At 50.0% G+C, this 13,686-nt stretch overlaps 4 protein-coding genes across 4 annotated transcripts; 2 read left to right on the top strand and 2 right to left on the bottom strand.

Moving 5' to 3' along the window:
- Window positions 1-384: 384 nt before the first annotated feature.
- Window positions 385-1,708, bottom strand: N7458_005813 (Short-chain dehydrogenase/reductase SDR; the record flags this gene model as incomplete). The annotated part of the gene is made up of 2 exons (XM_056909195.1): window positions 385-1,131; window positions 1,232-1,708. 2 exons carry the CDS (start codon window positions 1,706-1,708, stop codon window positions 385-387), a joined length of 1,224 nt encoding a protein of 407 aa, XP_056767813.1.
- Window positions 1,709-3,216: 1,508 nt separating this feature from the next.
- On the bottom strand, window positions 3,217-6,407 carry N7458_005812 (uncharacterized protein; the record flags this gene model as incomplete). The annotated part of the gene is made up of 7 exons (XM_056909194.1): window positions 3,217-3,354; window positions 3,430-4,072; window positions 4,129-4,312; window positions 4,406-5,252; window positions 5,345-5,706; window positions 5,766-6,201; window positions 6,294-6,407. 7 exons carry the CDS (start codon window positions 6,405-6,407, stop codon window positions 3,217-3,219), a joined length of 2,724 nt encoding a protein of 907 aa, XP_056767812.1.
- A 496-nt stretch (window positions 6,408-6,903) lies between these two features.
- On the top strand, window positions 6,904-7,161 carry N7458_005811 (uncharacterized protein; the record flags this gene model as incomplete). Its single annotated transcript, XM_056909193.1, has 1 exon — window positions 6,904-7,161. One exon carries the CDS (start codon window positions 6,904-6,906, stop codon window positions 7,159-7,161), a length of 258 nt encoding a protein of 85 aa, XP_056767811.1.
- Window positions 7,162-8,512: 1,351 nt separating this feature from the next.
- Window positions 8,513-13,490, top strand: N7458_005810 (transcription factor domain-containing protein; the record flags this gene model as incomplete). Its single annotated transcript, XM_056909192.1, has 10 exons — window positions 8,513-8,912; window positions 9,039-9,574; window positions 11,010-11,167; window positions 11,250-11,500; window positions 11,556-12,064; window positions 12,127-12,251; window positions 12,305-12,380; window positions 12,433-12,517; window positions 12,570-12,941; window positions 13,006-13,490. 10 exons carry the CDS (start codon window positions 8,513-8,515, stop codon window positions 13,488-13,490), a joined length of 2,997 nt encoding a protein of 998 aa, XP_056767810.1.
- Window positions 13,491-13,686: the final 196 nt, after the last annotated feature.

Genomic DNA, 13,686 nt, shown 5'->3' with positions numbered 1-13,686 from the left:
TTGTTTGACCATAAAGCCTCCTATGAAGAGCCCACAGCCTTGTTGGTCCACTTTCAGCTCTGATCTTTTCCGTTATGTAATGCTATGGCTTTTTTGTCGATGATGACTTCCAAAGTTGATCCACGCCGTGATCCCCCAGACGACGATCGATCTTGTTACTTAGAAGAATTGGACATGGAAGAGTTCTCTATTTAGGCAAATATTTAACATGATTCCATACCCGTGCTTTTCAAAGCAGAGAGACTTCTCATGTAAGATCTACTGTACTACCTAGTGCGGTGCATAATTGTATTCACTTGGGGCAACTAACGAAGAAGAACCCCTCTCCAGTCTTGCGGTCACCAAAACGTATGGGTATCAAATGTAAACGCATATTTGGCACATTCAATGTACTCCGTTCGTGATACCATTGGTCAGCCCATTGGGGAATCCATTACCCAGTCCATTGGTTACTTTAGTCGCTCCGTTCGTATAACCATTCGTCACACCGTTCATTGAGTTCTTCTGGGCCCCGTTCTGTTGAATGCCATTGAGCTTCTCAAGAGGAACGCCCGGGGGGATTCCATTCGAAATGCTACACCTCTTGCGGGGTGCAGCAGTCCAAATGGCACCGTCATCCAGTAGCTCCTGTCCAGCGGCAAGGGACTTGGACGGAGCTTCGCCGAGCCACTGGGCTTCCAGTCGCTCAATGTTGCCTTCAATCTCCCAGGCGCGTCCACCTTCGACGAACATTGACGTACCGTTCAGAGACGAGTCGGCCAAGATACCGTTGGCTACAGTGGAGACTTCACGAGTCGTGTTGGTGGGAAGACTAGCTTGCTTCCATTGCTGTTCAATCTGTTTCATCGTTTCGGTCTGAGTCATCCAGGGGCAGATGGTGTTGATCCGGAGATAATGCTTATACGGAGATGAGATATAGCTGCGTAGAGAGCGCATGAGGCCAATCACACCATGTTTGGATGCCTGATCAATGAATAAAGATGGGCTCTCCTTGAATCCAGAAACAGAGGAAAATAGTAGAATAGAGCGGTCGGTACCAGGGCCGCGGTTGTGTCGCAAGTAGACGGAGGCAATGCGGGCGACGTACATCGAGCCGAGAAGGTTTACGTCGAGGACTTTGTGCGTCGGGGTCTTTGTTTATAAGGGAAATGGTCATCTTCCCAGTCCTACGAAATGGATCGAGAAATGCTGGGCTTGGGTAATTTAGAGATTCCCAAATCATCACACATACCTGGCGGACTGTCTGGAAGGTCAGTCCAAAGTCGAACCAATTGCCAATCTCTGAAATCCCAGCTGCTGAAACGACATGATCAATGCGTTTGTAGGTGTTGAAGGCCAGATCAAACAAGGCCAGCACTGATTGATAGTTGGTTACATCGGTGGTCTGGAAAACAGCCCTCGCTGGGTACTTGGCTTCCCCGGATTTGAATTCCTCGACGGATTTCCTCAGCAGGCGCTCTCCACTGATGTTGTCGAGATCACCAAAGCAGACGTTCGCACCATTTTCGAGGCACTGTTGCACCAGACTGGCGCCAATGCCATTGGCACCTCCTGTGGCCGAAAGAGTGAGCAAAAAAGTCTTGAAGTGGAGACAGTCAAAAGCGCGAAGTGGACAGGTGGGAATGGTGTCAGAGGAGAACGTACCGGTAATCAGGACCACTTTGTCCTCGAGGGATTGCGAGGAAATCTGGGGAATGTACTGCGACATTGAGGGTGGATACGGGGTGGATGGAAGAGTGGAAAGCTAGGACTATCAAGGAAGGAGAAAGCTGATAGCGAGGAAGAGAGCCAGTCCCACGACAGTGGACACAAGCGACGTTTAAATAATTTGATCGCACGTTTCATTCTTGCGAGAGGAGACAATTAATTCCGAGGAAAATGCCTCAGGGGCCAAAAGGATATCTCGAACCAACAACCAGTTCGGGTAAGGGTATGGCATCATTCTCCCTAATATCTTAGGATTTCGGGACAACTATGCTTTCTGATGGCACGCGCTGTATGGTTAGTGGAGTGGATGTCTCCATAAGACTCCATCCAAAAGTAGACCGACGACAAATCAATGGAATCAGAAGCATACCAATTCCTTCTCGGGGACCCGCCCAGTCACAGGCGATCGGCACATGAGGATGCGGGGGTGCGGGCAATGACGGTAAAGTGCATATCTCATACTGTATAGATGCATTCCCGCCGGGCAGTGTACTGGATTTCATTTCTCGGGGCAAGATAGCCGTTGTTAGTGATGAGGTTTGTAGTTCTGCTGAAGAATCAACGGCCGAGAGAAAGCCTCAAGCCTGCCGTGTCAATGCACGCTGGTGGTGCTGATCTTCCGCCCGAGCGAACAAACCCCATTGGCTCTAAGGGCGCCATCGGATATTTAGGGATTTCGGGCCCCTGTGGTCCGAATAACAATGGTTCAGGGCCTCAGGGGTGTGGAGGCACGAAGAGGACTTCCCGATGCAACGTCTGAGCGCGGATAGCAGGGGAATGGCGGGCCTGAAGACACGGCCGGGCCAAGACAAGAGTACATCAGGCTGCAGATATCGAGCCTCGGGCTGGATTGTGAGTTGACTAGCACCCAGGCAGATCCACGCGGCGTCATCCGTGCAGGAAGTCTGTTCCCCTTCGTCATTCGTCAGCCTGTCGTTGCGGGCTTTTCTCGAGGTGCATCGATCAGCCCACCTCCCCAGAGGTATCACGATGGAATCCATCGAGATGGCCCACTTTGTGCCCACTTTTGACCTCGCGGTGTCCGCCAAACTCATGTAATTTGATAAGATATTCGTCGATCCCCCAGACTGACACATTAAGAAGCCAGATACCCCAGAGTGGAGGGAAACTGGGGGTGGGGAAAACAACTCACATGAAAGACAGTAGGCGTGAAAAAGTTCATAGTCATGTAAATTTCAAAATTCTGCAAATTTGTACATATGATTCGTTGCCCAATGGCACCAAGTCAAAACAAGTTGTTGAAGAAAGAAGAAAAACAATCGTTTCTCGCGGCAGAATCAAATCATACATGTGGATCGCCAATGATCCAACGCAGAGGTGCCGCCCCAATGATGCAGTCATGCAGAAACCCCCAAAAATCGAACGCGAACTAGACCGTCTATCCAAATTTTCTATCGCGCACTTATCCCAAAGAAGACACCATTATCGAGAGTATATACACGAAAACATGATCGACTCGGTGGCTGCCGCCACCGCGCCCAAGACAACTTAGCGTCGGGACACGCAGCAAAGGATGCCGGACTTGCCCAGGAAATAGAGCGAACCGATAAAACGGAAAATCGACAACCCAGCAGTCGTCCACAGAATGGCCGAGAAGTAATTGGCTGTACGAGTGGTCGAGGTATTCTGATCAATGGGTCAGTTTTCTGCTTGTCACAGCCATGTTCAAGTTAGAAAAGAAAATCGGATGGGGATACGTACTGTCAGACAGAATCGGTCAATGCCTTCGCTAGTGATGCAGAGCGTCAAGATCAGATTGCTGAAAATCCAAATAAGCACCAAGTTGGTACGGAAGGCCTTATACGAGTCGTCCATGCTCTTCTCCCTTTCCTCCTCGGGTTCCTCAAACGGCGCCAGCGCACGCTTGACGGTCGCCTCAAATTGGCTGTCGATGTCGGCCTGCGGTTTATCCACTTCTTCAATAAAGTTGGACTTGGTATCATCTTTCTTGGTCTGAGCCTCTGGCAGTGCCTCGCTCTTGTCCGATCCCTTGGTACCCCAAGACACGTCATGCCAGTTGCAGAAAGCGTACACCATCAGGATGTTAATTGAGCATGTCATGCCACCAAAGTAAGCCCAAGAGGATGTGAACATGTGCCAAGGATCCATGTACAGGAAACTAGCAAGGAAGTAGATGCCATAGGTGGACACCAAAGCAATCAAGACGATACCGGCACCGGAAGAGCTGAAGAAGGATGAAAAGAACTTGCCAACACCCTGGCTCATGTCGAAGTCCAGGGTACCTCCTGTGAAGGCATTCTTAACCAGGTAGAATGACAAGACCAGGATATAGCACTGCACAATACTGAAGTAAATGAAGGAAAGGGTATAAGCCAGGCGAGAACTACTTTGGTTAATATACGAACAATATAAAGTGAAATAAGTTTGAGTATGACTTACCCTTTCGGTCGGTTACCCAGTGCGAGAATGAACTGTAGCATAAGGAAGAACACATAGCCGTATTTCAAGAAGTTATTCACGATTGGCGTAGCTTCATTACCAAAGGGCCAGCCTTTGTGCTTGTTGGCATCGCTAGGGGTTCCGACAAGATCCATAATAACCGAAGTAGTCAACCAGAAAGACGCTGTAAATCATCAATTAGCAGCCATCCAAATATAACAGAGAAGGTCCCAATGAGGCCAAATTGACCGGCAAAGATGCAGAATCATCCACATACCGAGAGAGAACCAAGTCATGACAAGACCCGCAAAGTTGTACAACATCTGGATATGGAGGAACAACAGACGGATGATGTTATGTCCACTCTTATAAATCCGACCGAAATGCATCATGGCATATAGACTGGCGGCAAATGAACCGTTCAGCCAGCGACGACGCTGACCAATGAACTCTGCAGCACCCTCAGGGACATCGGTTTCACCTTTAGAGGCCTTGACGTAAGTCAAATGCCACTTGAACCCGGCCTTAGCAACCAATTCGAAGCAAAGAATACGATCTTCAGCAAGGAACATGTTCTTCTTGAAGATATTCATACCCTCGATACCCTTCTTACCAAGTTGTTTAGAAAGGGTGTGGTCACCGTGGAAGTACTGCTCTAGGGGCCGGCCCATAATCGCACGATAACGGTAGGCTGAGAAGGCACCAGGCAAGACACTAACGTATCCGAAGGCAGACTCGAGGGGTTTGTCGAGAATGTTTGAGATCTTATACTCGAAATTCTGCGCGGCGACAAGGGGGTTCATCAGGTTTTTCCAACCTTTACCCAGCATAGCGTGAATCTCACCACAAGATCCGCCCAAATTCTTGTCGTTATAGAAAGACTCCCACAGAGCGAGTAGAGACTTCTTGCCCGGCTTAGTACCGGCATCGATCAGAATGACAACCTCGGGATTCAAGATACGACAGAAGCCATTGAATAGCCAGCGGTGGGAGTTGATCTTTTTGCTGTTCTTCTGCTTTAAGCAGAAGATCATCTGAACTGGTGGCAGGTTAGTTGACTCAGTACCTTGCGGCCGAATCAACTGCTGGCTAGCGGTAACGGAAAGCTGCGTGGTGTACTCGAACTGGACGCAAAGTTGAGTTAGCATAGGCAAGAATACATCCTTGGCTTTGGTGTGGCCTACATGAAGCCAACATTGATGCGGGGGAAGCTTACGATGTGTGCAACCGTTTCTCTTCCATCAACGGATCGCTTCATGATACCGTCCTGGTAGACACCGACCGTGGCCAGCAAGTCCAGGGTATTCTTGTCGCAAGGATCGATACCATCGAAAACCAGTGTCACGACAATCTTCTGCCAGGCCGGACCACCCTTATTCCAAAACTCTGACTTTTTGAGGTTCACAATGTCCCGGATGTTCTGCATCACACCATGTAGCGTTCGGGCTGTGAGGACCTTATCTTCGTTGTAGTAGGTAATGGCAATCAGCAACTCGGTGTGTCGATTGTACATGGCTGGTCGAAGGTTGTATCCGTTTCGCAGGGTAAATTCATCGGGATCGCAAGTAGCTGCCGTATCTATTATTCGGTCAGTTCGAATGGTCTCTTCTCTCGTCGCGATCGCAAACAGCACTTACAGCGCAGATGGGAGAACTCCTCAGGGAAACCTTCCTCCGATTCCCGGTACTCCCGCTGGATAGCATTCTGGATGGCACTAGGCACCGGATAGTCCACACTCAGCACAGAGCCCTGCACCAGTTTAATCTTTCGGGTCGCGTAGCGGCGCAGACCCGAGGCAGGTGCTTGTCGTTGCTGCCAAGCCTCCGATGAGGTCGCTGACACGGGAGTCTGCACACCCGACCGGCGATTGAGGCCCGCCGCAGCGGTAGGATCCTGGTAGGGTCCATCGGGGAAAATTGTTACCCCAGGATCTTGCAAAGTATAGCGTCGCAGAGAGTCGCTGGAGGCGTAAGGATCATCGAATTGCGCATTGAGGGGGCTCGGTTGGTTCCGGTAGAGAAGGGACTGTGAGCTATCGGCATGGTCATTTTTTTCTTCGTGTCCGTATCCGTGCTAGTCCGAAAAACTATGTCAGCGACAGTCTCTCTCTCTCTCTCTCTCTCCGCATTCTAAAGTAGCTTCTTCAGGTCTTTCTAGCAACTCACATTCGGGGGACCTTGGTGAGAATATAGGCTGCTCTCACTCGCCTGAGGCGAATGAGATAAGTTTGGGGAATGGGCCCGAGGGGAATGGGGAGACGTCGGCATCGGGGTACCCATAATGCACAGCTCCCCAATCAACAGATTGTTGAAGAATAACCGATTGTGTCAAGTTCGAATCGAGGTATGAAATCTCGGCGACGATCGAAATGACGACGATGATGTAGTGAATCGCTTTTCCAACCGATACGAAACGAGCAGATGAAGCTAAGGGCAAAATGCGAAGATCTTAAGCAACCCAGAAGCTTAAACAGAGAGAAGGACGTCGGAATAGGATAATAAAATTGGCAATGTGCCTGGTGATCTGGACACGCCGGACGATTCGTTTGAAAGTGGGTTGCCTGGTCTAGGTCACAGGAAGACTGGCGGGCGATGTCCAAAGAGTCGCAGTGAAAGAAAGATGGGCTGACAATGAAAGGTGCGGTGGCTTCGCGGGGCTAAAGATAGGATAGGTATATGAGATTCTTTTGGAAGCCTGGGGCTTGGATGCACAAGCAGAGGAGTAAAAGATATTTTTGGTACAGCAGAATTTGATTGGAGGCACAGGCGGTGCTCGATGAAGGGCAATGAAGGCAGTGGAGGCGCGTTACAGCGGGCCCAGCGGCGTCTGCAAATATCGTTCGTCATCCGCTCTTACTGTGACTCCACCAGATGGATCAGCATCCTGAGACACGACCTGGCAAACCGTTTCCCCTGCGACACCACCCGCCGGAGGCGCAAAAAGACAGGTACACAGGTCCCTCGGGACATGCGTCGTCCTGCTGGATTTGCTGGCTATGCTGGCTATGCTGGCTATGCTGGCTCTGGGTCATGATCATCCACGGATCGGTCATGCATAGGGCTTGTCTCCATCAGGCATGCGCATTCAATGATCGTACTGCAGTTTGTGCGTTGGACCTGGCCCTTCGATCTTCCGGTTGCGCGATACATGACTCGTCCATGATGAGGGCAGTCAGCGGGTCGACAACGCAATGCGTATGCACATTGGCCAAGATGCTTGCCAAAAGACCCATCATCAGCCCCCGATCCTTTCCTGGCTTGATCATCCCTGTCTCATCTGCGCGAGAACCTGAAACTTGAAACCACTCTCCACACGGACATATTGGCACACACCTACCCACCTCTGTCTAGGCCAGGTGGCTCCCGTCACAGTCGTAGGGTTGCAATGTCCTGTACGCCTGATGGAGGGGCCAAGCCCGATCATCTGGTGGCGCCCGGGGCCGAAAAGAGCCGGGAAGATGACGACAGCGGCGGAGCAGAATTGATCGACCGTCTCGGCGACAAGGGCTGATTCGATGTAGAAACGCAGGCCATTCGGTGGCTTATTCAGGGTCGATCCACCGTCGAGAATGGGATTGGATGCAAGCTCGCGTCGCGTTGGGATGACTTGTGGGCGAAGTGGACCCCGCCACAAAGACAGAAAAGCCACCGAGTCACGTGTCTGTGGCTTGTTCCTGACGGCCTCAGGCAAACTTTCAGGTACAAGAACAATAAGACGGGAGCCTGGTGGTATGCATGGATCAGATGCATTGAACATCCAGTGGGCATGGTTGAATATGTATTTCATTTTGCATAATTATCGAAGAAACCTCTCTCAATTATTACCTGTAGTAGGATCGGATCTTATCTACTCCGGGCATTTATGCAGACAGTCTCTACTTAACCCATCACCCAGTGGCAGTCGGACCTCGCCCGAGAACACAACACAACGTGTCGGACTTCCCAGCGAGAGGCCGCCATGAAAGTTGGACCTCTGGAGGCAGGTTCTCAGTCATTTCAATGTCCACCTACTACGTTCCAAGACCAAGCTGACTCAATTGAGCCAATTGAGCGACAAAATGTAGATTCCGGCGATGTTTCACGAGATAATCCTGTGGCCAGAAACTGAAATCACCACCTCACACCATCGCAGCTACAAGATCGTCTTGCCGAATCAATCAGTGTATCGGTCTCGACAGCCGGTGGCCGAGGTCACAGCGGGGGACGGTCCCCAGGTTAGCGGGGTAGACAGGAGTATGGGAACTATAGAAAGAGCACAGCGACTTGTCCAGATTCCCTTTGTATCAACATAATCAATTTTGATTATCTACTTTACGGCTACTGCAGACAGTTCCCAGCATCACTGACTCGATAGTACGGCTGCAGTATTAAGCTTCCTCCCAAAAATGCCAACCCAGAAGCCTACGTTCCAGTCCCTGCCTCTTCGCCCGGACGGCCCACGCGGTAACGCCTGGGGACTCTTCGGGGAGCATGACGAGATGGGCATGCTTAACCTGCTCACCCCTGAGAACACCGCAGCGGCTGCGAAGGAGATAGTCGAGGGTGTGCGAGTTTCGACCGACTGGGCTCTGAACAGTATGGCCGTCCCCTGCTTTGGACGATCGGCCTTTGAGCATACAGTCAAGAACAAGGCTCCACGTCCCGTGAATGATGATATCTTGACCTTTAACACCCAGAGCAGCTCTCAATGGGACGGATTTCGTCATTATGGATCTAAGGATGGATCGTACTACAACGGTTGTTCGCTGGAGGACATTCAGACCTCGACGCGCAATGGAATACACGGTAGGTAGTTGATCAATATGCAGGGATCCCCCAGCTTGTAGCTTGAGGTGGTGCCACTCGCTGATCCTGCCCATCTTACCGAGCTTACTGATTCGGATTCTCATCATCTTTACCTCGTGATTACAGTCTGGGTCGAAAACGGCGGCATCGTCGGACGAGGTGTGCTTCTCGACTACGCTAGCTGGGCTGAAGCTCACGACCACCCGGTGAATTGCTTCCAAACGCAATCCATCCCGGTTTCCGTGCTCCAAGAAGTGGCTGCGAGTCAAAAGACGACCTTCCGACCGGGAGACATTCTGTTCATCCGGACTGGTTGGACGCGGGCATACGAGCAACTCTCCGCAGCAGAGTGTCAGCAATTAGCGGATCATAAGGCACCGCCCGTGATCGGAGTCGAATCATCGGAGGAGATGCTGCAATGGATCTGGGAGAATAGTTTTGCGGCCGTGGCAGGCGACATGCCGAGTTTTGAAGCATATCCTCCTCAGAGCACAGATTTCTTTCTGCACGAATGGCTATTGGCAGGGTGGGGGCTTCCCATTGGTGAACTGTTCGATTTAGAGCGACTGAGTCGGGAATGTCGCCAGCGAGGACGCTACAGTTTCTTCTTCAGCAGTGTACCATTGAAGGTGCCTGGTGGTGTGGCCAGTCCTCCGAATGGCGTTGCTATCTTTTGATACAATCCTGTACATTCCCAGATTAATATCTGCCAGTCGTTCCTCTCACCCTTGTGCTCTGCGATCATGAGAGTTGACCGAAATGCTTTCCACACATGCAGGTGATTCGTACCTAGCTCGCAGCTCTGTGCAGTAGTCAGCCCTTGAAGGCCCATTATTTAATGTTGCACCTCCTCATTTATAGCCCTGGAGGTCTCCAATATTCACTTAGGTTGTCTCTAGTGAGTCTCTAACCAAACTGATGTATGTGGAAATTTTTGGGATGCGAGTCACCGTGATACCATGCTACTCTGTGGTACTCCAAGAGCCTTTTTGTTTCATCGTATTTCCTGCTTCCTGGTTATCTTTAATCGGATTATTACATCTGCTTCTCTACAACTAGGAATCTAATCAGCGATTGGTATGCCTCCACACACTATATAAGTCACGTGACATCTCCGGTTGGCTGTTCAAAAGTTAACTTTCAATGATCCAATGGCTATTGCAGCCACCGACCAGAAACGTATTCTCAAGGTAGAAGAGCAGGCGGATTCCTGAATTTGACTAAGTCCAACTGCTTTGTTAGAATCTCAAATATCCTCATTTTCGCCCGGTTACATGCTGGGGCATCTAATTTTGCGTTTATAAGCCTGTTTTACGCCCCGATTTAGTTGAGATTACTATAATTAGAGTAATCTACTACTTCCTGCTATTTATAAAGGTAGACTATGAAAGAAATTACAAATTTATTGACTCAACATTATATTATTAGAGACCTTCTCTGGTTGCTAGCTCTCTCTCCCGATAATTAATCCTAAAAGCTACCTGTAAGCGATAAACGACGAGAGAAGATTAAGGGTTAAGAAAGTTAGCCCAAAAGAGGACTAAAAATAGGATTAAAAAGGCAGCAAGCAACAAGAGAGCGTTGGTTGATTATTACGGTCGTTGCAAATCGGCCTGAGTGGCCTAATAAGGATGCGTATAGACAGGTTTTCCTGTCAGGACGGTCAATAGCGCGGTCAAATAGATGCCCAATAAAGGGGTTCTGGTCGGTAGCCGCGATCGGCCGTCGTGCAATGACATGCGTCTGACTATCGGCATAAAGCACCTTAAAAAAAGGAGCGCATGATGTAATTTTGATTGCTGACAAGAAATTAAGAAACAGGCGGAGGCGGGGCAAAGTTCACGTCGGACCGATGAAAACTCAAAATTGCCCAATACCCCGGCGGCTGATAAGAGCCAAATTGTGGAGGCGAACGATACGCGAAACTGGACCACTCGAGAAACAATATTCCCTGATAATCATCAACTTGCCAACTGATCAACTTCAACTCACATCCACTTGCCCGGCAATGGTCCGTGGCAAAGGTATCGTTCGACGGTCACAAGACCGCTCCAACGGGCGATCCACAGTCGCGTTGAGTCAAAAAGCCGAGACCAGGTTCTCATAGGAAATGGCATTGAATGCCAACTAATGCCTTTGACAGATGCAATCGATGTCGCTCCCGAAAAACTCGCTGTGCCGGGAACCCGCCGCTGCCCTGTGCGGCCTGCGTGGACGTTGGCGAGACGTGCATATACTCCGAGGCTGAAAAGCGCGTTTCAATTACAGAGAGGTGAGAACACTCGGAGACAACGTTCATACGAGTCATCTATGTTTTGAAACCTGACGCCCTACCAGGGAATACCGCCAATTACGATCTCAGTCACAGTCACAGTCGCAATCGCAATCGCAATCGCAATCGCAATCACCATTTCGAGCAATGCGCAGCTCATCCATCGCAGAAAGCGATTGGTACACTTCTCCTAGTGCGCCGTCGAGTGCGCCGTCTACAGGGGCCCGTTACTCGGAAAGCGAGATTCCCCTCGAGCGTGATGACTGGTGGTACAAGGGGACCGACAATCTGTTACTGAACCGATCGGGAGAACATCGTATGTATAACAATCATCAATTTGTAACATGAACAATCTTGCTAAAGAAATGAAGACTTCGTGGGTGCATCATCTACCACCCATCTGGCCAAGCGCCTCAATCCTGGCTCCACCAATCTGGCCTGGGATGTGCGCCCTCTTTACGATGATCCCACGTCCCTCCGACGACCAATCGCGCGTACTTTACCACAACTACCAAGCTTTGAATTCGCAAAACGACTCTTCTGGGTTCAATACGCTTACATTGGCACCATATTCTCTTTGATCCACCCAAGGCAATTCGAGGAACGGCTAGACTTTGTCTATCATCAGCCGCAAGACTTTTCCCATCGTGAAACCTGTCTGACCTACTGCCAGGCTCTTTTGGTCATTGCCTTTGGGCTCATGTATTCAGTCAACCAGTGGTCGGGAGATGAAGGACCACCGGGCTTCAAATATTTCAAGCATGCCCTGCGATTTTTACCAGATATTCACGAAGAAGGCTCTATTTTCTTTGTTGAGGTGCTATGCTACGTGGCATACTACATGCAGAACCTTAACAGACGAGATGCTGCTTTTATCTATGTATGCTGAACACCCCTCGACGGCCATCTAGGGTCAGAATGCAGATTGCTAACGATCGATAGATTGGGCTCGCTCTACGAATGGCCATCTCTCTAGGGCTTCACCAAGAGGTTTTGGATCCAGGAATCAGTGAGACAGACCGCAACCGCCGCCGCAGAGCGTGGTGGTCCGTGTATAGTCTCGACCGGTATGAGGCCTCATTGAAACGAGAGCGACACCTATACTGACGCTCAACCGCAGGGTTCTCTCAGTAAAATCTGGCAATCCTATTACCATCCAGGATGAAGATATTGGCATCACCTGGCCAGCTGCGCTAGTATGTAGCACGGATAGTCACTGTGGGCAGTCGAGGCTGACTTCTCTCTCAGGATGGATCAACCTCTGATCCATGGCCATCAATTGTCTTGACTTATTACACGCAGCTCTCCCGTATCTTAGGACGAATCGGCGAGGGTGAGTATCCCCTTCAATAGCATTCTCACACTATTTTAACAGAGCATCGCAGAGATTTATCGAAAAAAGCCTCGCTCCGGTTCCAACCTCATAATGTCTGTGCAGAGCATCACCAACGATCTTGCCAGCTGGCTTCGATCCATTCCAGATGGTCTTCGGATTGATTTTACCACACTCGATACGCACGTCAACCGAGAGACTGTGTCCATCAACTTGCACTTTTACTCGTGCGTCAATATGACTGCACGTCCGCTCGTCTTCTATATCATCCAAAGACGACTCGATACAGCTGCTCTTAAGACTTCGGCTGGAGATTGGAAAGCTGGGCTGGCTCCAAATACTGTCGCAGTCATCGACAGTTGTATCACGGCTGCTCGGGCCACCACGATGATTATGGACGCTGCCGCCAAACATAATCTCATTGGTATGTGTCTGCCTATTCGGATAGGGCATGCTAGAAACTCATTATTGACTTCTGAATCTTACAGCTACGTACGGCTACCTTGACGGCGACTACATTTTCTCCGCTGCGCTACTACTGGTTATGGTCAACGCGGCATTCCCTCACAATGAAGCCAACATGCGCTCAATGGAGACAGCTCTCAATCTTCTTCGGAGTATGGCCGACAGGGGTAATTCCTATCTAGCCTCTCGGCATTCTCTCCTTCTGGAGCTACGCGCAGCCATCGATCCCAAGCCTGTGCCCAACGACGTTGAGCAACTGAGCCCAGGTCTAGTTGCCCCAGACACGCCCAAGAGTGACCAACCGGTGAGTCCAGGAATTGAAGCAACGATGCCTAACCCGCCTCCGATTCTTGTGGACGAGTGGCCACAAGCTCCCGAGTTTCCTTCGTTGGAGGATATCTCTTTCCAGATTGATATTGATGACGATCCAGCACTGTGGGAGGGCGCATTGAATCAGATTGATATTGACATGGATACGGACTGGATTGAGAATACTCTGAGAAGATAGCACTTTTATGACTATATCCATGGATTTTATTTGATTCTCCAAGACATTCAATATTTACCTGTAAAGTTCGTATCACCTTGATCAAGCCCATAAACTACCTGTACATTCTTGGCATTATTGAGTCCCAAGAGTATAGTCTTTCGCCAACGGACTGCGTGAATTGCCGTTGCATGTTTCGCACAGATTTGATTTTGGA

Source organism: Penicillium daleae, assembly GCF_028827525.1.
Source record: "Penicillium daleae strain IBT 16125 chromosome Unknown utg000005l_segment0_segment0, whole genome shotgun sequence".
Classification (NCBI taxonomy): domain Eukaryota; kingdom Fungi; phylum Ascomycota; class Eurotiomycetes; order Eurotiales; family Aspergillaceae; genus Penicillium; species Penicillium daleae.
The sequence above is the reverse complement of the archived record's forward strand: the minus strand, read 5'-3'. Positions and strand labels throughout refer to the sequence as shown.